At 38.2% G+C, this 26252-nt stretch overlaps 1 protein-coding gene across 18 annotated transcripts in view; it reads left to right on the top strand.

Moving 5' to 3' along the window:
• Window positions 1–24152, top strand: part of REPS2 (RALBP1 associated Eps domain containing 2) — a 222107-nt gene extending 197955 nt beyond the window's left edge. For all 18 annotated transcript variants that reach the window (XM_072743698.1, XM_025997515.2, XM_025997510.2 and 15 more), the window contains one exon: window positions 18633–24152. In XM_072743698.1, coding sequence (XP_072599799.1) covers window positions 18633–18701 — 69 coding nt within the window. In that variant the 3' untranslated portion in view covers window positions 18702–24152. The remainder of the gene's footprint in view (window positions 1–18632) is intronic.
• Window positions 24153–26252: the final 2100 nt, after the last annotated feature.

Raw genomic sequence — 26252 nt, forward strand, 5'->3', positions numbered from 1 at the left:
TGTATCGTTCCAGTATCTGTCTCACTGTCACATTATGTTTTCTCTGGATCTCTGTCTGTATCCAAATTCCTCTTCTTATTATGTCCTCTTCTTATAGGGACACCAGTTATTGAATTAAGGCCTGCCCTAATTTAGCAGAACCTCATTTTAATTACATCTCCAAAGATCCTATTTCTGTATGAGGTAACATTTACAGGTACTGGGGGTTAGGGTTTAAGCATATCATTTTGGGGGATACAGTTCTACCCACTGCATCCCCTGATTGTCTACTGCATCACTCCCATCCACATAAACATGCTCCAGTATTGTCCATTACCTTGAACTCCCATCCTTTTTTTTTTAATAATAAATTTATTTTTTATTGGTGTTCAATTTGCCAACATACAGAATAACACCCAGTGCTCATCCCGTCAAGTGCCTCCCTCAGTGCCTGTCACCCATTCACCCCCACCCCCCGCCCTCCTCCCCTTCCACCACCCTAGTTCGTTTTCCAGAGTTATGACCTCCCATCCTTGTTCAGCTGCAGCCCCCTGTCTCTGCTCTCCTTCCCAGCTAGGTGTCCTAGCAGTTGCTTTTCATTTACTCTCCATCCTCACCAATAGCTTTTTTTCTCTCCACTTCAGTGTGGCGTCACTCTCCTCCATTCACATCCCTCCTATAACCAAATCCAAAGGGCCTCTTTCAATGTTATTTGAATTTTCAGAAGAATTCTATACAATTGACCATTGCCTCCTCCGAAGTTGCCTTTCTCACTGGCTTTTGGGCTATTATACTATTTTCATGTTCCTTCTCCCTCCTTCCCTCCCTTCCTGGTGCTTCTTCTTTAGCATTCTCTGCTATTTCTTCCTTCTTTGATTTTTCTTTTATTACTCCCCCTTTGTCCTGATATTTTATTACCAACATTTTCAAGTATACAAGAAAGGTGAAAGAATCCTATGGTAAATACTTTTATAGCCACCTCTTTTAACATTTTACTGTATTTGTTTTATCACATATCTATCCCTCTGTTCATCAGTTATTTTTAACATTTTTAAGTAAATTGCAGACATTTATATGCATCCCCTAAACATTACAACATGCAGATCATTAACGAGAGTTGAATATTTTTACAGGTTTTTCTGATGATATAAATTTTATATACAATGAATGCACAAATCTTAAATGTGCCATTTGCTGAGTTTTTACAAATGCATATACTTATGGAAGCCAAAGCCCTATCGTGACATAGAACATTACATCACCCTAAGAGGCTCCCTCATGCTCCTTCCCTGTCAATTCCTGCCCCACGCACACAGAGGCAACTACTGTTCTTACTTTGTTATGCCATAGTGTTGTTTATTCTGTAACTTTATGTAAATGGTGTTCTCTAATATGTACTTTTGTGTAAAGCTTAGTATTACATGTTTGCGATTCATTGATACTGCATGTGTCAGTAATCCATTCCTTTTTACTGCTAGATAGTATTCCATTGAGTGATTATGCCACAATTTTATCAGTTCTTCTTTTTTTTTTATCAGTTCTTTTAATCGACACCTCAGCTGTTGCCAGTTTTTGGCTATTTTGAAGAAAACCACATTCTTGAATAAGTCTTTGTGTGGAGATATGTTCTCATTTCTCTTGGGGAAATACCTAAGATTTGGGTTAGTGGCAAATGTATGTGATTAGTTTTATTAGAAACTGCTAGTGCTTTTCCCAAAGCAGTTGTAGGTATTTTGTGCTCCTCCCACCAGAGCACGAGAATTTCTGTTGTTCCACATCTTTGCCGACATTTGGTGGTGGTCTTTTAATTTTAGTTGATCCTGTGGTGATTTAGTTTTTATTTTGTATCTCCTTGATGCTTAATTTTGCTGAGCATTTTTTATTGCAATTCTTTACCTTCCATATATTTTATGAAGTGTCTGTTCAAAATATGTGGCCATTTTAAACATTGTTTTTAGTCTTTTTTTTGTGGCATTTTAAGTTAGATGCTTTTTATATTATCTTGGTTACTAGGCCTTTGTCAGATACCTGTTTTATAAATGTTTCCTTTCATTCTTTCATTTTCTTAACTGTATCTTTTCATGAACATTTTTAATTTTTATAAAGTCTGATTTATCATTTTTCCCCTCTATGGTTCTTATTTTCTTCCTATATAAAGAAACTGCCTACATCTAAGTTATGAAGATAGTCTCCTATGTTTTCTCTTAAAGGCTTTATTATTTTAGCTTTTGCATTTAGGTCTAAAGATGCTTTTTAAAACCACTTTATTGAGGTATGACTGATACACAAAAAACTATGCATATTTAATATATGCAATGTGATATATACAGTTTGGAGGTAATTATATATCCATGGACCCATCACCACAATTTATGCCATAAAACTATTCATCACCTCTACAAGTTTCCTTCCCCCTCTTTATTTATTATCATCATTATTATGTTGTATATGTGACAAGAACACTTAAGATCTACCCACTTGGGATCCCTGGGTGGCGCAGCGGTTTGGCGCCTGCCTTTGGCCCAGGGCGCAATCCTGGAGACCCGGGATCGGGTCCCGCATCGGGCTCCCAGTGCATGGAGTCTGCTTCTCCCTCTGCCTGTGTCTCTGTGACTATCATAAATAAAAAAAAATTAAGATCTACCCACTTAACAAATTATTAATTATACACCACACTATAATTAATTGTAGGCACTATTGCTGTATAGTAGATCTCTAGGCCTTACTCATTCTGGATAACTAAAACTTTGTACCCTTTGAATAGTACTTCCTCATTTCCCCCAGCCCTTAACAACTACCATTCTATACTCTCCTTTTATGAGTTTCACTTTTGTAGATTCCTCATGAGTGGTATCACTTAGTATTTGTCTTTCTGTGTCTGGCTTATTTCCCTTAGCTTAATATCCTCCAAGTTTTATCTATGTTGTTGCAAATGGCTGAATTTCTTTATTTTTTCTTAAAAAAATTAAGGCTGAATAATATTCCACGGTATGTATATACATTTTCTTTATCCATTTGTCCATTGGTAGGCCTTAAAGGTTCCTTCCATGTCTTGGATATTGTGAATAATGCTGCAGTGAACATGAGAGTACAGATATCTCTTTGAGATACTGATTTTTTTTTTGAGATACTGATTTTAATTCCTTTGGATATATATACACAGAAGTTGGGTTGTATTAGGTAGTTCTATTTTTTTCAGCTTTATTGAGATATAATTGACATATAACAGTATGTATAGGTATACAACACATTTATTTGATACATTTACATATTGCAATAAGATTGTCATAGTATTGTTAATTAATACCTTTATCACCTCACAAAATTACCAATTCTTTTATGTGGTTAGAACATTTAAGATTGACTGTCTTGGCAACTTTCAATTATGTAATACATATTGTTTACTATAGGCATCATGCTGTACATTAGATCCCTAGAAATTACTCATCTTAGAACTGGAGGTTTGGACCCTTGGTTAACATCTCTCTGTTTCCCCCTAGCCCCTGGCAACTGCCGTTCTACTTTCTATGAATTTGGCTTTTTTTACATTCCACACACAGGTGGTATCATGCAGTATTTGCGTTTCTCTGTCTGACTTATTTCCCTTGGCATAGTGCCTGCAAGGTCCATCCATGTCACAAATGATAGAATTTCTTCTTTCTTATGGCCGAATAGTACTCCATTCTATGTATGTACTACATCCTTATCCATTCATCTGTAGACAGATACTAATGTTTTCATATCTTGGCTATTGTAAATAATGCTGCAGTGAACATGAGAGTACAGATATTCCTTTGAGACTCTGATTTTTATTTTCTTTGAATACCCAGAAGTGGGATTGCTGGATCATATGATAGTTTTTTTTTTAAATATTGAGAAGCCTCCATACTGTTTTCCATGGTGGCTGCACCAACTTACATTCCTACTAGCAGTATACAAGGATTCCCTTATCTCCACATTTTTGGCAACACTTATTTCTTACTTTTTTGATAATAGCCATTCTAACAGGTGTGAGGTGATACCTCATTGCAGTTTTTTTATTTTTTAAGTAAGCTTCCACCCAGTGTGGGGCTTGAACTCACAACCCTGAGATCAAGAGTTATCTGCTCTATCAGCTGAGCCAGCCAGATACCTCTCATTATGGTTTTGATTATATGTCCTTGGTGATTACTGATGTTGGGCATCTTTTTACCTGCCTGTTGGTCATTTGTTTTGGTATGTTGTGTTTCCATTTTCATTTGTTTCAAGATAGTTTTTGATTCCTTCTTTGACCTGTTGGTTATTCAGGAGTGTGTTAATTTCTATATATTTGTGAATTTTTCAGCTTTCTTCCTGTTAGTTGAGTTCTACTTTCATTAGCACTGTGGTCAGAGAAGATACTTAGTATAATGTCAGTCTTTTTAAGTTTTCTAGGATTTGTTTTGTGACCTATCGTGATATATATCCTGGAGAGTGTTCTATGTACACTTGAGAATATGTATTCTGCAGCCCTGGATGGAATGTTCTTGATGTCTCTTAGGTCCATTTGGTCCAAAGTATAGCTTAGGTTCAACATTGCCTTACTGGTTTTCTGTCTAGATGATATATGCATTGATTTCTCCCTTCATATCTGTTATTAATATATATGTAGCTGCTCTGATGTTAGGTACATACATATTTACAACTATTATATTTTCTTGATGAATTAACCATTTTAACATTATATAATGACCTTATTTGTCTCTTGTTACAGTTTTTGGCTGAAAGTCTATTTTTTTCTGATTTAAATATAGCTCTCCTGCTCTCTTGGTTTTCATTTGCATGAATTACTTTTTTTTTTTAATTAATTTTTATTGGTGTTCAATTTACCAACATACAGAAAAACACCCAGTGCTCATCCCGTCAAGTGTCCACCTCAGTGCCCGTCACCCATTCCCCTCCAACACCCGCCCTCCTCCCCTTCCACCACCCCTAGTTCGTTTCCCCGAGTTAGGAGTCTTTATGTTCTGTCTCCCTTCCTGATATTTCCCAACATTTCTTTTCCCTTCCTTTATATTCCCTTTCACTATTATTCATATTCCCCAAATGAATGAGAACATACACTGTTTGTCCTTCTCCGATTGACTTATTTCACTCAGCATAATACCCTCCAGTTCCATCCACGTTGAAGCAAATGGTGGGTATTTGTCGTTTCTAATCGCTGAGTAATATTCCATTGTATACATAAACCACATCTTCTTTATCCATTCATCTTTCGATGGACACCGAGGCTCCTTCCACAGTTTGGCTATTGTGGCCATTGCTGATAGAAACATCGGGGTGCAGGTGTCCCGACGTTTCATTGCATCTGAATCTTTGGGGTAAATCCCCAACAGTGCAATTGCTGGGTCGTAGGGCAGGTCTATTTTTAACTCTTTGAGGAACCTCCATACAGTTTTCCAGAGTGGCTGCACCAGTTCACATTCCCACCAACAGTGTAAGAGGGTTCCCTTTTCTCCGCATCCTCTCCAACATTTGTTGTTTCCTGCCTTGTTAATTTTCCCCATTCTCACTGGTGTGAGGTGGTATCTCATTGTGGTTTTGATTTGTAATGAATTACTTTTTTCATCCCTTCATTTTGAGCCTTGTGTGTGACTGTAAAGCTGAAGTGAGCCTCTTGTAGACAACCTGTAGTTGGGTCTTGTTTTTAGCTACTTTATGCCTTTTGATTGGAGAACTTAATACATTTACATTTAAAGTAATTATTGATAGGTAAGGACTTACTAATGCCATCTTAATTTGTTTTCTCACTATTTTGTAGTTCCTTTGTTTCTTTCTTCCTTGCTTATTGCTTTCCTTTGTGCACTGATGATTTTCTGGAGGTTTGGACCCTTGCTCAGTAGTATGCTCTGATTGTCTTCCCTTTCTTTTGTGAATTTACTGTAAGTTTTTGCTTTGCGGTTACTGTGAGGCTTGTATAAAACATAGCTATAACAGTCTGTTTTATGCTAATAACAACTTAACTTTGATTGCATATAAAAACTCTAACCTTTTAGTCCCCCCCCATTTTTGTTTTTGCTGTCACAGTTTACCTCTTTTTATATTGTATATCCATTAGCAAATCATTGTAGCTGTAGCATTTTTTGTTAAAATAATATTTATTGCCTTAATTATATTAATTCCTGTTAAAAGTTACTATCTCACTTTATTTCCTCAAGGTATTAATTGGATGCTAGTCGCTCTAGTGTTGTGCCTATTAATGTTTTATGTTAGTGATTTTTACGATTCTAAATCATAGAATTTCAGAGCTTTAAGGGAGCCAGGAAACTCTCTGACAGATGGGCATAGCAAGGCCCTTGAAATTTGTTGTGACTGGCCCATGGTCCTTTAGCTACCATGTGACAGAGCAGAGAGCAGAGGAGTAGTAGTACCAGGTATACAGCACTTTGGCACTCTGATTCCCCATATGATACTGATTTGCTTTTTATTTTTTTTTATTATTGAAGTATAGTTGACGTACAATGCTACATTGGTTTCAGGTGTATTACATAGTGCTTCTACAATTTTGTATATTACTCAGCATTCACTACCACAAGCGTAGTCACCATACAGTGTTATTATAATATTATTGACTATATTCCCTATGCTGTACTTTTCATCTCCATGACTTATTTTATAAATGGAATTTCATACTTCTTGATCTGTTTCACCTATTTTACCCATCCTTCCACTCACCTCCTCTCTGGCATCCACTAGTTTGTTCTATGTATTTAAGAGTCTATTTTTTTTGTTCTTCATTTGTTTTATTTTTTGGATTCCACATATAAGTGGAATCATATGGTATCTGTCATTCTCTGTCTGATGTATTTCACTTAGCATTGTACCCTCTAGATCCATCCATGTTGTTGAAAATGGCAGAATGTCATTCTTTTTCTATGGCTGAGTAATAATTCAGTGTGTGTGTGTGTGTGGGGCATATGTATCACATTTTAAAAATCCATTTGTCTATTGATGGACACTTGGGTTGCTTCTGTATCTTGGCTATTGTAAATAATGCTGCAGTAAACATAGGGGTGCATATATCTTTTCAAATTAATGTTTTTTATTTTCTCTGGATAAATACTGAATATTGGAATTACTGGATTGTATGGTAGTTCTATTTTTCACATTTAAAAAAATGTTATTTATCTATTTGACAGAGAGTATATAAGCAGTGGGAACAAGAAGAGGGAGGAGCAGGCTCCCCACTGAGCAGGAATCCCAATGTGGAGCTTGATCTCAGGACCCTGGGATCATTACCTGAGTTGAAGGCAGATAAATGCTCAACCAACTGAGCCACCCAGGTGCCCCATTTTTTTTTTTACATTTTTTGAGGAACCATCATACTGTTTTCCTCAGTGGCTGCACCAATTTACATTCCCACTAACAGTGCATGAGAGTTCCTTTCTCTTCATATCTTCACCAACACTTGTTATTTCTTATCTTTCTTATTCTAGCCATTTTGACAGGTTGTAAGATGATATCACATTGTGATTTTGACTTGCCTTTCTTCAGTAACTAGTGATGTTGAACATCTTTTTTATGTGTCTGGTTGTCATTTGAATGTCTTCTGTGGAAAAATGTCTGTTTAGGTCCTCTACCCATTTTTTAAAATTGGATTGGGTTTTGTTTTGTTTTGGTGTTGAGTTGTATAAGTTCTTTATATATTTTGAATATTAATTCTTCATTAGATAAATCACTTGCAAGTATCTTGTTCAGTTGCCTTTTTGTTGATAGTTTTCTTTGCTGTGCAAAAGCTTTTTGTTTTGGTATAGTTCTATTAGTCTATTTTTGTTTTTGTTTCCTTTGCCTGAGGAGACAGGCAACATTATCCATAAATGTTGCTAAGGTTGATATCCAAGAGATCACTGCCTGTGTTTTCTTTTAGGAGTTTTATGGTTTCAGGTCTCACATTTAGTTGTAATTCACTTTGAATTTATTTTTGTGTATAGTGTAAGAAAGTGGTCCAATTTCATTCTTTTGCATATAGCTATCCAGTTTCCCCAACACTATTTATTGAAGAGACTGTCTTTTTCCCATTGGATATTCTTGCCTCCTCCTTTGTCATAAATTAATTGACCCTATAAGTGTGGGTTTATTTCTGGGTTCTCTCTTCTGTTCTGTTGATCTGTTTCTGTTTTTGTGCCAGTACCATACTGTTTTGGTTACTATAGTTTTGTAGTATATCTTGAAATCTGGGGTTGTGATACCTCCAGCTTTGTTCTTCTTTCTCAAGTTTGCTTTGGCTATTCGAGGGCTTTTGTTCCATGCAAAATTTAGGATTATTTGTTTTTAGTTCTGTGAAAAATGCTGTTGGTATTTTGATAGGGATTGCATCAAATCTGTAGATTGCTTTGAGTAGTATGGACATTTTAACAATATTTGTTCCCCCCAATCCATGACCATGGAATATCTTTCCATTTGTTTTTGTCATCTTTAATTTCTTTTATCAGTCTTATAGTTTTCAGTCTATAGGTCTTTCACCTCCTTGGTTAATTTTATTCTTAGGTATTTTATTCTTTCTGATGCAAATGTCAATGAGATTGTTTTCTTAATTTTTCTTTCTGCTACTTCATTATTAGTATTTAGAAATGCAGGAGATTTCTATATATTAATTTTATATTCTGTTACTTCACTGAATTCATTTATTCTAATATTTTTTTGGTGCTGTCTTTAGGGTCTTCTATGTGTAATATCCTTATCTGCAAATAGTGGCAATTCTACTTCATTTTTATGAGTTTATTTATTTATTTATTTTTAATTTTTTAAAAGATTTTATTTATTTATTCATGAGAGAGACACATACACACACAGAGGCAGATGGAGACACAGGCTCCATTCCATGCAGGGAGCCTGATGTGGGACTTGATCTCGGGTCTCCAGGACCACACCTTGGGCTGAAGGCAGTGCTAAACCACTGAGCCACCCAGGCTGCCCCATTTTTACAAGTTTAGATGCCTTTTATTTCTTTTTCTTGTCTGATTGCTGCAGCTAGGATTTCTTGTACTATGTTGAATAAAAGTGGTGAGAGTAGAGTAGACATCCTCATCTTATTCCCGATCCTTTTTTAAAAAGATTTTTAAATTTATTTATTCATGAGAGACAGAGAGAGAGAGAGAGAGAGAGAGAGAGAGAGAGGCAGAGACACAGGCAGAGGGAGAAGCAGGCTCCACGCAAGGAGCCTGATGTGGGACTCGATCCCAGGACTCCAGGATTACTCCCTGGGCTGAAGGCAGGTGCTAAACCGCTGAGCTACCCAGGGATCCCCTTATTCCTGATCTTGAAGGAAATACTGATGCTTTCAGTTTTTCACCATTGAATATGATGTTAGCTATGGGTTTTTCTAGATGGCCTTCATTATGTTGAGGTGTATTACCTTTAAACCCACTTTGTTGAGAGTCTTTATCATGAATGGATGTTGTACTTTGTCGGACGTCTTTTTTGCATCTCTTAAGATAATCATACAATTTCTATCCTTCCACTTGTTAATGCGTGATGTATCACATTGATTATTTGTGAATAGCTATAGGTATTTTTAATTCTCTTTTCTTTTTACCTTTTAATAGAGTTAAGTGGTTAACACTCCATCATATTACAGTGTTAGAGTATTCTGAATCTTACTATATACTTAGATTTACCAGTATGTTATATTTTTTTGTTTTCATGTTGCTGATTACTATCCTTTCATTTCAGCTTGAAGAACTCCTTTTTGCCTTTCTTGGCAAGGTTGGTCTAATGTTGATGAACTCACTCAGCTTTTGTTTTTCAGGGAAAGTGTTTAATCCTTCTTCATTTTCTTTTTTTTTAAAGATTTTATTTATTTATTCATGAGAGACAGAGAGAGAGAGACAGAGACACAGGCAGAGGGAGAAACAGGCTCCACGCAGGAAGCCTGACATGGGACTCAATCCCGGAACTCCAGGATCACACCCTGGACTGAAGGCGGCGCTAAACTGCTGAGCCACCTGGGATGCCCCTCCTTCATTTCTGAAGGATTACTTTGCCAAATAGAGTATTCTTGGTTTGCAGTTTTTTTTCTTTGAGTACTTTGAATGTATTATCCCACTCTTTCCTGACCTGTCTGTAAGGTGCTTGCTGAGAAATCTGCTGAGTCTTTTGGTGGTTCACTTGTAAGTTACAGACTTCTTTTGCTGCTTTTCAGATGGTCTCTCTTTGATTTTTGAGTTTTATTTTAATGAATCTTGAAGAGAATCTCTTTAAATTGAATTTGATGAGCTTTATGAACTTTGACCCATATCTCTCCCCAGTTCGGGGAAGTTCTCAGCCATTATTTATTTAAATAAGCTTTCTGCCCATGTCTCTTTTCAACTTCTAGAGGTCCAACAAATCACAAATTATTTCTTTTGATGGTACCCTATAAATGATGTAGCCCTTCTTCACTCTTTTTGATTCTTTTTTTTTGTTCTCTTCTGACTATACAATTTTAAAGTTCTGACTTCTGTCTCCTAGATTCTTTCTTCGTTTGATCCATTTTGATGTTTTTGCTTTCTATTGTAATTTTCATTTCATTCATTCTTCAGCTCCAGAATTTCTATTTGGTTCTTTTTCGTGATTTCTTTCTCTTTGTTAGACTTCTCATTTTTTCGTGTAATGTGGTTTTCCTGATACTGTCTTTTTGTGTTCTTTTGTACCTCAGTGAGTTTTCTTCAAACAGCTATTTTAAATTCTTTAATAGGAAAAAAAATAAATTCTTTAATAGGTAAATCAAAGATTTCCATGTCTTTGGGATTGGTTATTGGACATTACTACAATATTTTAGTGGTGTCAGACTTCCTTAATTTTTTATGTTCCTTGAAATTTTGCTTTGCTATCTTCATATTTGAAGTAGCAGTCACTACCTCCAATCTTTATTAACTACCTTCAGGAGACAGGTACATTTCATCAGTCCTGCTAGGGATTCTGAGGCTTTCTCAGACCTTTTCTGAATGTACCTGCTTGACATTTCTTGCTCCCTCTTGTGGCAGAATTATTTAGCTATATCCCACCTCCTGATCCTGCAAAACACCAGGCCAAGTGCTAGAAGCCTGTCTTTTGTTTTCCCAAAGGTGGCGCTAAAGCTCAATTTTGTGGTCTCTCCATGACTCACAGATTTGGGCCTGCACAACCTTTCTGCATGTGCTCACTAGCCACCTGCTAAAGTTTGCTGCCTAGGGCATATGAACAGGTATCTGGCCATAGGAGAGGTGTGTGTGTGTGTGTGTGTGTGTGTGTGTGTGTGTGTTAGGTGAGAGGTGTGCTGGGAAGTACCCTGTGGGCAATTGGAGAATCCCCAGAAGTTCATGGGTAGGCTTCTTGATGAGTCTTGCAACACATTTAGTAGGATCTGTGTTTCCTTTAATACCTTTTGAGGGTCTTGTCCTCTGTACTCCCAGTTACCTTCTATCTCTCGGTCATGCAGTTTGTAATTCAATACTCTGTATGGGGCAAGAGAAAACTGAGCCTCTTTGGCAGTGTCCCACACAGCTGGGGAAGCGGGATGTGTACTCACATACTCTTATTTCCCCCATGGGAGACATGATGGGCCAAGAGAATCTCTCTTTGCCCTAAGGTGTGCTACCTTGTAGAGAAGTGTGATGTAAGTAAAATCTAACAGTTCCGTCTTCTCTTCCCTAGTACATCCCAAAGACTTTTTTTCCCTCCAGCATTGTGCTAGAACTTCTCTGCTGGAAATTTAGACTTCCACAAAGGCTCTGTAATCTATAGGGGATTGTCTAAAACAGTGTTTTCCATAGACTCCCAGATGGTGGCTAAGAGAGCTAGAGCTGGTTCACAGGCCAGTGCAGGGTCCAGATCTCGGTCTGAGGTCTGTGTGCCTATTACCCAGTGCATGGCTGAGTGAGACTCCTCTTGGGTCTTTTGGCATATGTATGATGCTGGATCCCAGAGTTCCCACAAAGGTACTTTGCCCATGAATGAAAGCCAGTTTTTTTTTTTTTTTTGGTATTGTTGTTGGCAGGGGAACATGGACAAGGGATGTCTTATACAGCCGTGATACTGATGTCACTCCTGGTAGTTTTGTCATTTTTTGATGAACTTTCATAGTGTTTTCCATAGTGGCTACGTCAATGTCTATGATCCACCTCAAATTAAGTTTTTTGTATGGTTTGAGATTAGAGTGAAGGTTTATTTTTTCCCTATATCAATATCTAATCTAACATCATTTGTGGAAAATAATTTTTTTCCTCCTTAAATTACTTTGGCCCCCTTGTCAAAAGTCTAATGGCCATATAAATGTAGTTTTATTTTTGGGTTCTTATTCTTTTTTTTGAGAGAGATAGGTAATATACCTCAACATAATGAAGGCCATCTAGAAAAACCCATAGCTAACATCATATTCAATGGTGAAAAACTGAAAGCATCAGTGTTTCCTTCAAGATTAGGAATAAGGGGATCCCTGGGTAGCTCAGCGGTTTAGCACCTGCCTTCAGCCCAGGGAGTAATCCTGGAGTCCCGGGATCGAGTCCCACATCAAGCTCCTTGCGTGGAGCCTGCTTCTCCCTCTGCCTGTGTCTGCCTCTCTCTCCCTCTGTGTCTCTCATGAATAAATAAATTAAAAAATCTTTTAAAAAAAGGATCAGCCTGTTTCATATAAATTTTATTTTGAAAGATTTTATTTATTTATTCATGAAAGACACAGAGAGGCAGAGACACAGGCAGAGGGAGAAGCAGGCTCCATGCAGGGAGCCTGATGTGGGACTTGATCCCTGCACCCAGGATCACGCCCTGGGCCAAAGGCAGGCACTCAACCACTGAGCCACCCAGGCATCCCTCACATAATTTTTAGAATCAATGTGTCATTTGCTACAAAATAGCCTGCTAGGATTATGATTGGATTTGTTTGAGTATATAGATCAGTTTAAGGAGGATCAAAATCTAAACAGTGATGAGTCTGCCAATCTGTTCGTAGAGTACATCTTTCTAATTATTTGTATCTTGTGAAATTTCTCTTAGCAGTTCTGAGTGTACATGTATTACCTGTGTTTTGTTAAATTTATTCCTAATTATTGTGACACTAATGCAGATTGAATTGGTTTTTAAATATTCATTGTCTAATTGAGTTTGTGAAGGTTGCAGAATACAGGATCAACACACAAAACCCAATCATATTCCTAAATGTAAGCAGTGAACAATTGATAACAGAAATATGAAAAACAGTGCCTGCCATTCACAATATCTTGTCACCCTCCTTCAAAAGAAAGACTTAGGTATAAATTCATTAAAACATAAGTTGTGAATACTGAAAACTATAAAGTGCTGCTAAAAGAAATCCAAGACCTAAATAAATGGAGACATCTGCTTTTTGTGGATTGGAAGACTTAACATAATAGTGATGTCATTTTTCTCCAAAGTGATCTATAGATTCACTACAATGCCAATCACAGTTCTAGCAAGATGTTTTGTAGGTATAGATCAGCTAGTCTGATAATTTTTATGTAAGGGCCAAGGAACTTAAATAGCAAAAACAAATTTGGAAAAGAACAAAGTTGTAGGGGTCACTTTAGTATCAGGCTTCAGTAATCAAGACAGTGTGGCCTTGGGGGAGGGACTGTTTCATAGATCGATGGGAGCAGGATAGAGGGCTGTAAAGTAGACTACATGAATATAGTCATTCCATCTTTGACAAAGGTGCAACATCAATTCATTGAGAAAGGGGATAGTCTTTTCAACAATTGTTTTCTAACAATGGGTCCTCCATATATGGAAAAAAAATGGATCTCAATTGAAACCTCAGTCCTTATACAAAGATTAACTTGAAATGGGTCATAGATGCAAGCATAAAACATAAAGGTATAAAACTTTTGGAAGAAAACACAGGAAAAAAATCTCTATGACCTAGTGTTAGAAATGATGCCAAAAGCATATTCTAGAATAGAAAAATAAAATTGTACTTCATCAAAATTAAAAACCTTTGCTCTGCCTAAAATACTGCCAGGAGAATTAAGAGACAAGCTACAGACTGGAAGGAAATATTTGCAACCTGCATATTTGACAAGGGCTTGTATCCAGACTATATAAAGAACTCTCCAAACTCAAGAACTCTCCAAACGGCAGAAAATCAACTTAAAAATGGGCAAAGGACTTGAACAGATATTTCACCAAAGAGGATAAAAGGATGACAAACATGTGAGAAGATACTCAGCATCATTAGCCATAGAGAAATGCAAATTAAAACTGTGATTGTATACCACTACACACATATTAGAATTGCCAAGACAGAAAATAATGACACCACCAAGTGCTGGTAACTGGGACTTTCATGCACTGCTAGGAATGAAAAATGCTACCCCACTCTGAAAAAGCATTTGGCAGTTTCTTCGGAAGTTATATATACACTGATCATGTGACCCAGCAGTCCTACTCCTGGATATCCATCAGGGAAATGAAAACTTGTGTTCCCTCAAAAATCTGAACATGAATGTTCATAACAGTTTTATGTGATGGCCAAGACCTAGAAACAGCCCAGATGTACTTCAAAGGATGAATATGTTACATGTGGTACATTCACACAATGAATAGCCCTCAACAGTAGAAGTAGTGATACACACAACACCTTGGATGAAACTCAGAGATATTGTGCTGAGTGAGGGTCAAAAGGTTATATACTGTTTGATACCTTTTATCTGGCATTCTTGAAAAGACAAAACCGTACTGCTGGGAAACAGTCTGGTAGTTGCCAGGGGTTGTGCACAAAGGTGAAAGTTTGTAAATCACTGAGTAGTACCAGGGACATTTTGGTTGTTGGAACTGTAATATACCCTCTTTGTGGTGGCAGTTACATAAATATGTACATGTGTTGAAATTTATAGAATTGTACATTAAAAGAAAAAAGTCACTTTTACTATATAATAAAAATAAGAATTTTTTAAAATGTCAAACTTCATTTTATTTTACAAATCTTGTTTTTAAAAAAATCTTGTTTTTTTTTTAAAGATTTTATTTATTTATTCATGACAGACACACACAGAGAGAGAGAGAGGCAGAGACACAGGCAGAGGGAGAAGCGGGAGCCTGACATGGGACTCGATCTCGGGTCTCCAGGATCACACTCCAGGCTGAAGGCAGCGCTAAACTGCTGGGCCACTGGGGCTGCCCTAAATCTTGTTTTTGTTTTGTGTTCTATATGTTGTTTTTCTCCCCTCTGACTTTGCTTTGGTGTAGGTCCTTTTCATATACTTGTTCTCCCTTCTCGATAAGCTCTTTGAACTTGGAAACCCATATTCTTCAGTTCTAAGGGTTTTCTTGGTTTTTATTATTGTTGTATTTTCTCCATGTTTCTTCCCTCCACTCCCCTGCCCATTTTCTCTGTTCTCACTTGCTGATATTTTTCAGACATTGGAACTCTTAGCTTGTTAGTTCTCTAATTTTTTTCATATATTCTCTTCTGTTTTGTCCTCCTCTTCTTTGTTTTTGTCTTTTTGTCCACTTCTGGAGATTTACTTAATTTAAAATTGTCAAACTGTTGTTTAATAACCAAGAGTTCATTTTTTGTTCTTGGATTATTTCTTTTTAAAGGTATCCTAGTCTCATTTTGTTGTTGTAGTATCTTCTTTTAATAGTAGTATTTTTCTTCTTCTTAAATACTTTTCTGTTTTACTGTTATGTATTTATTAGATGCTTTCCTTCAATATCTGATGGTCCTTTGCTTATATTTGGGAGGAGGATGAAAATGCTCACTGAAAGTACATAGCATGTTGTAGGGCTTGTCAACATTGAGTTTCAGTCTTCAACATTCTGGTTGGGCTGTATAGTTGGGGAACCTCCCAAGGCAGTATCATTGGTGCTTTCTTTTTAATCTGATTGGAATTTCCAGAGGAGATTTGTCTGTTTGGCGAGTCCTACATGAAGGGAAGGATCTAGTTCAGGGGAGAGAGAGGGCTGTGGGTATCAGTATCCAGTATACTCATTTCATCTCCTTAGTTTCAGTTCAATATCTGTCCTCAACTATGTCTCTGTATGCTAACCAAGAGGCCCTATGTTTTACCTTTTCAAGGAATAAATTTTCAGAGTTCTGCTCTGGTAGCAGGAAGGAGCTGGGGAGCTAATTCCTTCTGAAACAGACTTTTACCAACACTCATTCTAGCCATCCTCCTCTCCTTCTCCACTTTCAGTTATGTAGGTATCTTGTGCTGCCAGTCTGAGTCTTTCGGGGTCTCTTCTATGTAAAATAAGGTTGGTTCTTGGTTTGTCCCTATGCTTAGCTTATGTTTCAGTTTTCTGCACTTGATCAATATGAGTGAACATGTTCAGGCTTGAGTGAAAAGAAGTCTGAAGAATCATTAAAATAGAGCTTCAGTCGCAGCCTCTCAATCAATTCCCATACTAAGTCAGTTCACAGATGCAGGACCCTTGAATAAAGGGGTATTTGGGTCACTCTATGGATGGACCCCCACCATGCAGCAACGCAACAACTGGTAGAATGCCCACATTTATTTTTCTTGATTAAATGGTAAAGTCATTTACCATTCATCAGTTTACCTTCCTGCTTACAAATTTTATTGGTAACACTCCTTCCCTTTTGTCTTTCTTGTTCTTGTGTGTCTGTGACTTAAAAAACCTGTTTATCGTTTTAGTGGAATTCTAGCAGAGAATGAGTATGCTGTGTATGTTCAGTTCCATCTTTTACCTGCAATCTCTGTTTGTATACTTTTGCTAGATGATATACAGTCTCAAGGCTTTGAAGATCACCCGTAACCTAGTGATCCTAAACTTATGTTTAAAACCCTATTTCTCGTACCTCTTGATCTTTGGACATAGAATTACAACTGCTTACTCAACATTTTCTCTTAATATATGTAATACATACCTCAGATGCTTCATTCCCAACCTTTCCTTTGATTTATTTATTTATTCATTCATTCATTCACGAGAGACACAGAGAGAGGCAAAGACATAGGCAGAGGGAGAAGCAGGCCCCATGCAGGGAGCCCGATGCGGGACTCGGTTCTGGGTCTCCAGGATCATGCCTTGAGTGGAAGGTGGCACTAAACCACTGAGCCACCCGGGCTGCCCCTCCAACCTTTCCTTTGAAATGCCTACTTCTCATCTAATCTTGTTCTCAGTACTGCTTACTAACCACCCACTTGCTTGATCCCAAATCTTCCTTCTTTTCTATATCAGCTTTATCAGCAAGTCCTGTCAGTTCTAGGTAAAAAATATATCCAGAAATAATCTAGTTCTCTCCATCTTTATGGCTGCTACCCTGATCAGAGCCATTTTCATTTCTCACTTGGGTCCATGAAGTCACCTTGCAGCCCTCCCTGCCTGCACTTTTGCTCTGCTTTACAATCCACTGTCTGTACAGTAGCCAGAGTGAACATTTTGAATTCTAAGTTGAGCCACATACGTTCCCTGATCCAAAACCCATGGTGCTATCCCCCTGTACTGTGAATGGTGTTTCACACTCCTAACTCTGTCCATAAGGTCTATGCCTAACACTTAGCCTTCAGCTCCTACTAGCATCTTTCTGGTTTCCTCTCTGGTCACATAGGCCTTTTTGTTATCAAACACACCAAGCTTATTCCCTCCCTTGGAGCCTTGGTAGTTGCCATTTTGTCTCCCTGAATATCCTTCCCCCATGTCTTCCTATGGCTCACCCCTTAGTTCATTTGAGTCTCTGCTTAGATAGCATCACCTCTGAGAAGACTTCCCTGACCACCTGCTCCACCTGTCTTCCAGATTCCTCTATTACCTCATCTTATTTCTTTCCTTTTGAAAGTATCTTGTTCTTTATTGTCTTTCTCTAGCCATTTGAGTATAAAGCATATGAGGGCATTGGTCTGATCCGTCTTGTTCTTTGCTGGTGCTATCATACCTAGAGCAGAATCTGGCCTGTAGTAGACAAATAGTCAAAGACTCTTGGGTGGACGGGTAGGAGGAGAGGGTGAACAAACGCTCGTTGAGTTCTGTTTGGACTGTTAGCATGTTGATTCTTCTGGGGCATCTCAGAATTGAGCCTTCATACAGAGTTCTTTCCCATCTTGACTGACTCTCCTTACGAATGTCTTTATGTGTCCCCCTCTCCTCCTGCCAGTAATTCTGTTTTAGGGCTGAAAGTTTGAATTGCCAAATAGCAGATGGCTGATCCTCTTTTTCTTTCTCCCTGCCTTTAGCCATGCAGTCACACCTTAAGCTGTATTTTGTGCAGGAGCCAAGATGAGATTTTGGCGGGGGGTGGCCAGCACGTTTGCTCATCCCCCAGACCTTCCAGGGTGTGGTGCTGGACTAGAAATGAGAGATTGCAGCTAGAAATTGAGTCCTCCTGGCTCACCTTTCAGTATTAGCAGTTTGCTTTTGCTTTTCTGCTTTCTCCCAGTCTGTCTTTTGATTTTTAGCATCGACTTCTGCCAGCCACTGATCCTGTTAAAACTGCCAATGAGAGTGAGGCAGGGTGGTGTCAGTTTCATATCCTCATCTTCAGAAAGGAGCTGCAAGATGACAGATTGTGAAGCCGCCTCTATCTAGTCACCAGCTGTAAATACGATGCTCTCTAGCCTGCTTGTCCTATGGTCATGTGGCACTTCAGTGTTTGTAGGTCCGCTTATAAGTTTCTTTTTAATATTTGATGAAGTGAGGATGAACCCAAGAAATGACCCCTTTGCTTTTTTGTTTTCTTCTCTCTGTTTTGTACAAATCAGGAGGTTCATCAAGAACGGATTGCGTTGGAAAACCAATTGGAACAACTTCGTCCAGTCACTGTGTTGTAAGACTCAAGTAACAGTGGGTGACTCTTTCTGCCAAGATCTTTCCTTTGAATGTTTCAACCCAACTACTTGTCATAGATGTCCAAGACTGTGTGAAAAGCTGCGAGCAGCAGAATATAATCCATATTTCCTTTTCTCCTGTACATTTTACTCTGGTGGAAAAAATGCAACTGATTATCACACTTGAAATTATAATTATCAGTGGAATTTATCTCCCATTCTTAAGTACTTCCTCAAGTTGTTAGATGTTGCTCCTTACCAAAAACCAATCTTCTAGCAAATAAAAACAAATTAGAGCATTATTTATTTAAGGAATTTATGATTTGTATAAAACCTTATAACCTAGTACTTTCAGGATGCTTGTTTTATTTTTGTATGTATATCAAATACAGTAGGTTGGTTTCCTGAATAATTGGGATTCCAACTGGATAGTCTTTGGCATGATGATAATAAAAGCAAAAACTAAAATAAGAGCATCAGATTTAGACTGGCGCTGTGCCCTCCGCCACCATATGCCAAAAATTGCTTCTCTAGTGCCATTTTGACATTATATCTAGCTATAAATAATACATAACTATTGTTTTCTGTTGAATGGCAGAGATTTATTGGGTCTTTGCACCTCTATAAAGTGGAAGTTTTGTCAATGATCTATTTAACTTGGCCCAGCTAGGCCATCAGCTCACAAAACTCAGTCCTTTCATGTAAATTTTTGGGCAAGAACAATCTGCTTTAACCACCTCACCCGATCAAATTAAATAAATAGTTGCCAGATCTCTACTTCTATCCTGCATGGGATAACATATCTGTAAGTGCATGTATTTGGAAGCTATACATCAGATGTGAAAAGCTGAAGAGACTCTTTGGACTGATAAATATTTGTTACTTGAGCCCAGGTATTCACCCTGCAGAAGAAGGGGAATGGTTGTTACCAGCAATCCAACAACTCTGGTAGTTATTTTTGTCTTTGTTATTTTAACCTGGATTGTGATTGTATTGAGTATGAAGGAATAATGCAAGATAACTGATCTTCACTCTGGATATACAACTGTTTGTTCCCTGTGAAATGTACCCTTGGGAAGTGATTGGTTTATATACAGTCCAGCAGAGCCCACTGACTCCAGTGTATGTGATGTAAAACCCCGAACTCAAATTGCAGAAGCCAGTATCCTATAGAAATTTTGATCACCCGCTCCTCCTGTGAAGGTCAGGTTGAAAGTGGGAATTGACTGATTTTCACAGGGATCAGGGCACACCTGCTTTAACATGACTTTGAGATACTGATTACAAGAAATGCTATCTCTTGTGCATTTTGATAATTTAGCCATTCTTAGAGTAGAGGGGTGGAGTGTGCCTGGGGTCCTTTTTGAAGTGATTTAGGATTGGTTTGCGGTGTGGGACTAAGCCTTTGGTTTCAGTAGAGTTGACAGCTTTTAGAATAAGTAGGTATTTATTTAGTGCTTCCTTATCTTATTTGCCAGCTTTATCAATAGCTTAATGGCAGAAGGGAAAGACTCAAGCAGATATTTTCCCAAAGAAAAACAAATTGTTGATTCTATTCTGTACATATTAAAGGATTTTGAATTGATTTGATTTTGAGAATCTTAGAACTTGAACTGTTTCTCTATTCCCCCTTTCCTTCCATTTGGTTGCCTTTTCTGTCCCTCTGGGAGGGTTTTGGAGTCATTTTAAACCCTTCCTAAGATTATGAATAGGTGGCGCAGATTTTTGAGATAACCTCTTCTCCCATGTTCTGAGATCTGGGGGCTACCACAGATTTTATCAACAGTGTCCTTGTTGCAGACATTCCACAGCATGCTTAGTTTTTGTTGCATTCTACCCGGGAAAGACCGGCTTGTGCGCTCCATCTCCTCATCTTCCAGTACATACACAGTCACCCGAGATAGCACTGCATGTCCAGTGAGGAGGCATATGAAACTAAGAAATTTTAGTTTTTATTATATGTTTAAAAATATTGATATATTTTTCCCTCATCAAGTCAGTGCCAGCCAGAGTAAGACAAATTGGAGGTTGGGGTTTTGTTTAGTTGGCCTGGTTTTCACTAAAGGAACAAACACACACTGGACAGTTAAAGTTTCATGAATTGTGTAGTCTCACTACTATTTTAAGATGAGCATTGCATTAAAGCACACATCAGTTTCTGTATCCAGCTTTTGTGACTGCACTTAATGGTGACCATTAAGTGTATCAGTTGCTTAGAAGTGGATTAAAAAAACCAAATACACACTATTATTATTACCTGACTAGTGTTCTTCTTCTATGTCTCTCTTTTCTCAGAATGTGCACTTTTAAGATTATAGCTCCTATTAATATTTCTGTGAGCCTTTAATGTGATTTCTAGGAAGGCTGGGTTATTGAAATCACCATTATACCTCTTCTATAAAACTACTCCAAAATTAGACTGCTTATTGGGCAGAATTCAACAGACAGAAGGTCGAGGTTGCCCCCATCCATGGGGCTTTAATAAGCTTGTTGTTAAGTGGTTTCCTCCAGAGGGGTCCTGTAGTCCCAAGGATGAAAGCTCAGTAGGAATTGATAGCAGATTTATGGGGCACCTCAGTGTCTCTTGTATGCAGTGTACTGCTCTTGCACCTCCCTGTCCAGCAGACATGAAGCAAAACCAAAAGGTAGATATCTAGAAAGAAGGTCCGTGGTGTTATCAAGGCAGATAATTGCACTTGCTTTAGTTGGGAAGATCTAACTGCTTTATAAATATTAGAGAAGTGCTTTGGGCCTGATGGGGAAGGGAGACATCTCAACTGGAAGCTATGCCCATTTTACTCTCCTTGGAGAATAGGATGTCACAGCTGAGAGGACTTGTACCTGTCTCCTGCAGTTTGCTTGTGGGGGAACCAAGGCCATCAGAAACTACATTTTCTAGCCTAAGAATCTATAGAAAGATAAGTAGTGGCAGAGTTGAGATGCCAGCTGATCTTATGGATTCTAAGTCAAGTCCTCTAGCCTCTAGCAATACTAAAAATAGATGAGAAGGTTTTCTTCTATTCACTGTGTTGAATTTTATTTACTTAGTAAGTCTTCGAGTATGAAAACATGTTTCAGTGAGTTTTAGATCTAGATATTTCTCTTGGATTGAAGCAAAAATTAAATCTGAAGGGAAGAATAAGATTGAACTATTTGTTCTTCTGAACACCTCACCTTTCATGATGCAATAAATTACTCTGAGTTTCTTGGCAGAACTTTTGACAGCTGTTGCTTTGAATGGATTCCATTCCTGTATTCCTTATGGGAGTTTGTTTTTAAAATAGACTACTGCGATGGAAATGAACTCAATATGTAGTAAGTTATAGTTTTCTTCGATATATCTTTAGTTATGTGGGTTGCAAATGTTCGATTTCAGCATATTTTAGAGGGAGTAATCAAAAACATGAGTTTTCCTTTGATTTCCTACCAGTGTCTGAACTATCATAAAGCATTCTTTTCTTCATATGTGACTTGATTCTATAGTATCTTTATAAATGATAATTTGTCTATTTCTTAAATAATCTCACAACCGTGGTAATAATAGATGTGTACTCAGAAGATCAATAACAAAATCATCTGGAATGGATGTTTCTCTTGCAATTAAGACAGGCATTTGCAAATGCCTTCTTCTAAGCAGTAGTTGGAAAGATCTCAGTTATAGTATAACACCTTACAGCTAAAAACATTTGTTCAACACAATCAGACCTCGTGACTAGACATTGCCAAAGGAATGTAATTTTGAAAGTGTGTGTGTGTATATATATATACATACGCACATACATATATTCATGTATATATATATATATATGAATTCCAAATATCACAGCAGCCAGATCTTCTCATATTATTGACAAGTAGGACTTATAGGTTGTGGTTTGAACATTATGAACAAAATGTAATATCAGTTAGAAAAAGGTAGGTCTTTTTCTCCTCTAGTTAAATAGAACACTATTTGTTTTCATGGCAACTTTGGTTTCTCTTTCCGACTGGCTTATTCTGTTGCAAGTGTACTCTTTTAAAACTGATTTCAAAGATCTCTTGAATTTACACGTTAGTGATAGGTGTTTTGTTACATTCTTTTTTTTCCATCATGACTCAGTGTGGTTCAAGTTCCTAGTAGAAGTGGGGATTTGGGTTTTTGGAAGTCTGAGGTGGCATATCCTCTTTTGGCACAAGCAAAAGGCTACTGCCCACCAATGCCAACAGCTCAGTCATTGATGGCAATTTGCATGTGAGTCTTACTCTGTGAGCCACCCCACTTTGCTTGTTTGCAATGAGAAATGCGCCTAGTTCTGTGACCCTCCCAAGAGTAACCATAAGAACAGACATGGAGGACCAGACTTGAAAAGTAGCACAAACTCTAAGAGCTACTCCCCTCCTCAAAAATAGGCATTCAGAGTTTACCTTACAAGTGCCTCTGAAACAGCCAGTCTGTTGATGTGAGCAAGAGATCCCAGATACACAGTTGCTTTTAGGCTCAGGTAGTTATTATCTACATTTGCTAACCTACATGATCACAAAGGAAGCTTTTCTAAAAGGCATTGCAGGGTTTCAACTGAGAGGGCTTTTTCTAGTTATAGAAGCCTGCTCTGTTCTTAACAACTGGAAAATGTTTATTTTTTTGTGTGTTCTTGCTCTAAGCTAAGTTCATGGGTGTAGGAAGTTGGAGAAAATGGGCTTAAGGCTCTGGAGACCAGAGGACATGGGACTTTTAAGAGGGCTACACTAGGGAAATTCAGGGACTAGTTCCGTCCTATTAAAGTAGTCTTTTGGACAACAGGACTGGATCGTAAAGGTCCTTTATGGAGTTCTGCCCTCAGAATGGTGCAGTTGACACAAGAACCCCATTATATGGAGATTGGATCAGCTAGTTTTGTTGTTTTTGTTTTGTTTTAAGGCAATTTGTATGAGGATTTTGGCTGTACCCATCTTGGGAACTGGGTGTACCCTTTTCTTTAGCACTACCACTCCTTTTGTCTTCAGTGCAAGTATGATGTTCAAGAAAGCCAGAGGCGGGAAGAGCCATTTTAGTCTTTGTTACAGTGGGCCAGGAGGGATAATGAGCTGATGGTCTATTTTAACCTTGAGGGTAAAAGTGTATATTTTTTCACTACAAGTACATTGAATAGTAAAATGAGTAACCGCAAAGTATATATTTAATGCCTTCTGTCTTTTCATGATAATGTGCGAACAAGTTCTATTAATATTTTACTTAGCCAGAGTCTTATTCACTTGCTAGGCCTTGGGAACATTATGTATATTGATCTTAAACATAAATAAATATAGGGTAACCTATATTTGGATTGTGACTTGTAGACTCTAACCTTACTGCCTCTTTTTCACACTTGTTGGAAAGTCTGTGAAGAACATAGTAGGTTAAAAATCTCCAACTTTGGAAAATGTACATGATGTGAAACTGGGGTGCTATGTTAAAAATAAATGTATGATAACTAAGTGTGGCTTTTATGGACTCTTGGTGTCGATATGTTGTGGCCTGCATTTTTAGTCTTTTTCATTTAATGGAAAAACTGTAGAAAAGATTTGGAGATCTTCCCAATTAATTGAATCAAAGTCTGAGATTTAATTATTTTTACATCCTGGTGATCTGAGCTAGGCCCTTAAACACCTATATACAGTAAACCCTGGTTGGTCATGGGATATCATGCCTAATTCAGTGCATTTTAAAGATCCACTGAATTGAAAACTTGGCCTGATGTGGGTCCAGGTAATTTGCTTCATTGTGTCAGTATTCTTTTTGTTGAAAACTGTACCCACCATCATATCCTTAGTTGGAGTAGGGATGAAGGGGGAGAGATCAGGAAGAGTGGGCTTGAGAGCCCAACCAAGTAACCTGTCACCCCAGTTGCAGGCTCTCACTTTAAAAATTTGAATATTTTGAGGAGTCTAACCAGTCTTATGTCACATGGGGGTTTTATTCTGTATAATAAATGCATATGGTGGGCTAGACATGTGATATTTCTCTAGTATTTCTTTTATTTTTATAAAGATTTTATTTATTTATTCATGAGAGAGAGAAAGAAAGAAAGAGAGGCAGAGACACAGGCAGAGGGAGAAGCAGGCTCTCTGCAGGGAGCCCGATGTGGGACTCCATCCCGGGTCTCCAGGATCAGGCCCTGGGATGAAGGCAGGCGCTAAACTGCTAAGCCACCCAGGGATCCCCCATTGTCTAGTACTTCTGAATACCAAACGAACTCTGGAAAAAATCATCTGTGATCTGGCGGATAAGCTTGCACACTGCAAATCACCTGGCCCTGACCTTTCCCAAACACCAGTAAGGATCACTGTGTCCCCCACTTTAGAGATAAAAGAAATTTGAGATCATCTAGGCAAGTGGTTCCCAAAATGTGGTCTCCAAACCAGCAGTATCAACATCGTTGGGGAACCCATCATTGGAGAGCACTTGAATCAGGGACTCTGGGAGTGGGCCCAGCAGCCTTTGTGATAACCAGCCCTCCATGTGATACTGATGTGATGCCTATGAAAACTGAACTACTGTTCTTGCTAATTACATTTTATTTTATTTTTATTTTTATTTTTATTTATTTATTTATTTATTTATTTATTTATTTATTTATTTTGCTAACTACATTTTAAAGCCAAAGAAACTATGGTGCAGAAAGGCAAATGAACTCATCTGGATTTCAGTCACAGCAAAGGATCAGAATGTTCCCAGGGCAGACTTTCTCCTGTGCTATGGGAGAGAGTCATGAGTTTGTTCCCTCTCCTGATACTGGCTGTGCTCTTGCTGTATATCAAGCACTATGTTGGGACTGGAGGTGAGGTCTACAATACAGAAGCCCTTCCTTCAAAGAGCTCACAGATTCCTACATAGGAATTGTAGTGCAGTGGGGGACACTTACTAAGATGTATCAGGGTAGGCTGACTGCTGTAACAGAGAACTCCCAAGAGTAGAGTGGCTTGACCCAGTGAAAGTGTATTTCTCACCTTATAGTGCAGACTGCATGTTCTTAGTTGCCCCATTTTCTTTGTGGACAGGCAGGAACCCAGACTCTTAATGTGTGCTTTCATTTTCCTGTAAGGCTAGAGAGTTTTGTCCTTTTAGCCTGTATGTGGAGAAAAACATGATACTATAGGAAGTTTCTCTTAGCAGAAGTGCTACACAACCCTTCGATGCATACTTAATTTCCCAGAACTCAGATGGCAACAGTTAATTGCAATGGAGATGTGAAATGTGGTCTAGCTGTCAGTTCAGGAGGAAAAAGTTGCAGTGAGCACATTGTCCACCAGACGGCACAAGGCCAGTTTGCTCTGAGACATACCATGTGGGGGAGGGACATCTAATTCAGACTGTGGGGGATCCAGGAGGACTTCATAGAATAGTCTTAAAAGAGGGATAGGCACTCACTAAGAAAAAGGGTGTTCTAGGCAGAGGAAGCTGCATGTGTTAAGGCAAGGCAGTATAAGAACATGGTGTATTCTGGTAACTGCAAAAGATAGTCCTTTGGATGGAGAAGCCAGTGGAGTGTGGAGGGGAGGAAGTGGCAGGCGTCGGGCATGGGGGCTGGGTGGGAA

This window comes from Vulpes vulpes, chromosome X (genome assembly GCF_048418805.1).
Source record: "Vulpes vulpes isolate BD-2025 chromosome X, VulVul3, whole genome shotgun sequence".
Taxonomy (NCBI): domain Eukaryota; kingdom Metazoa; phylum Chordata; class Mammalia; order Carnivora; family Canidae; genus Vulpes; species Vulpes vulpes.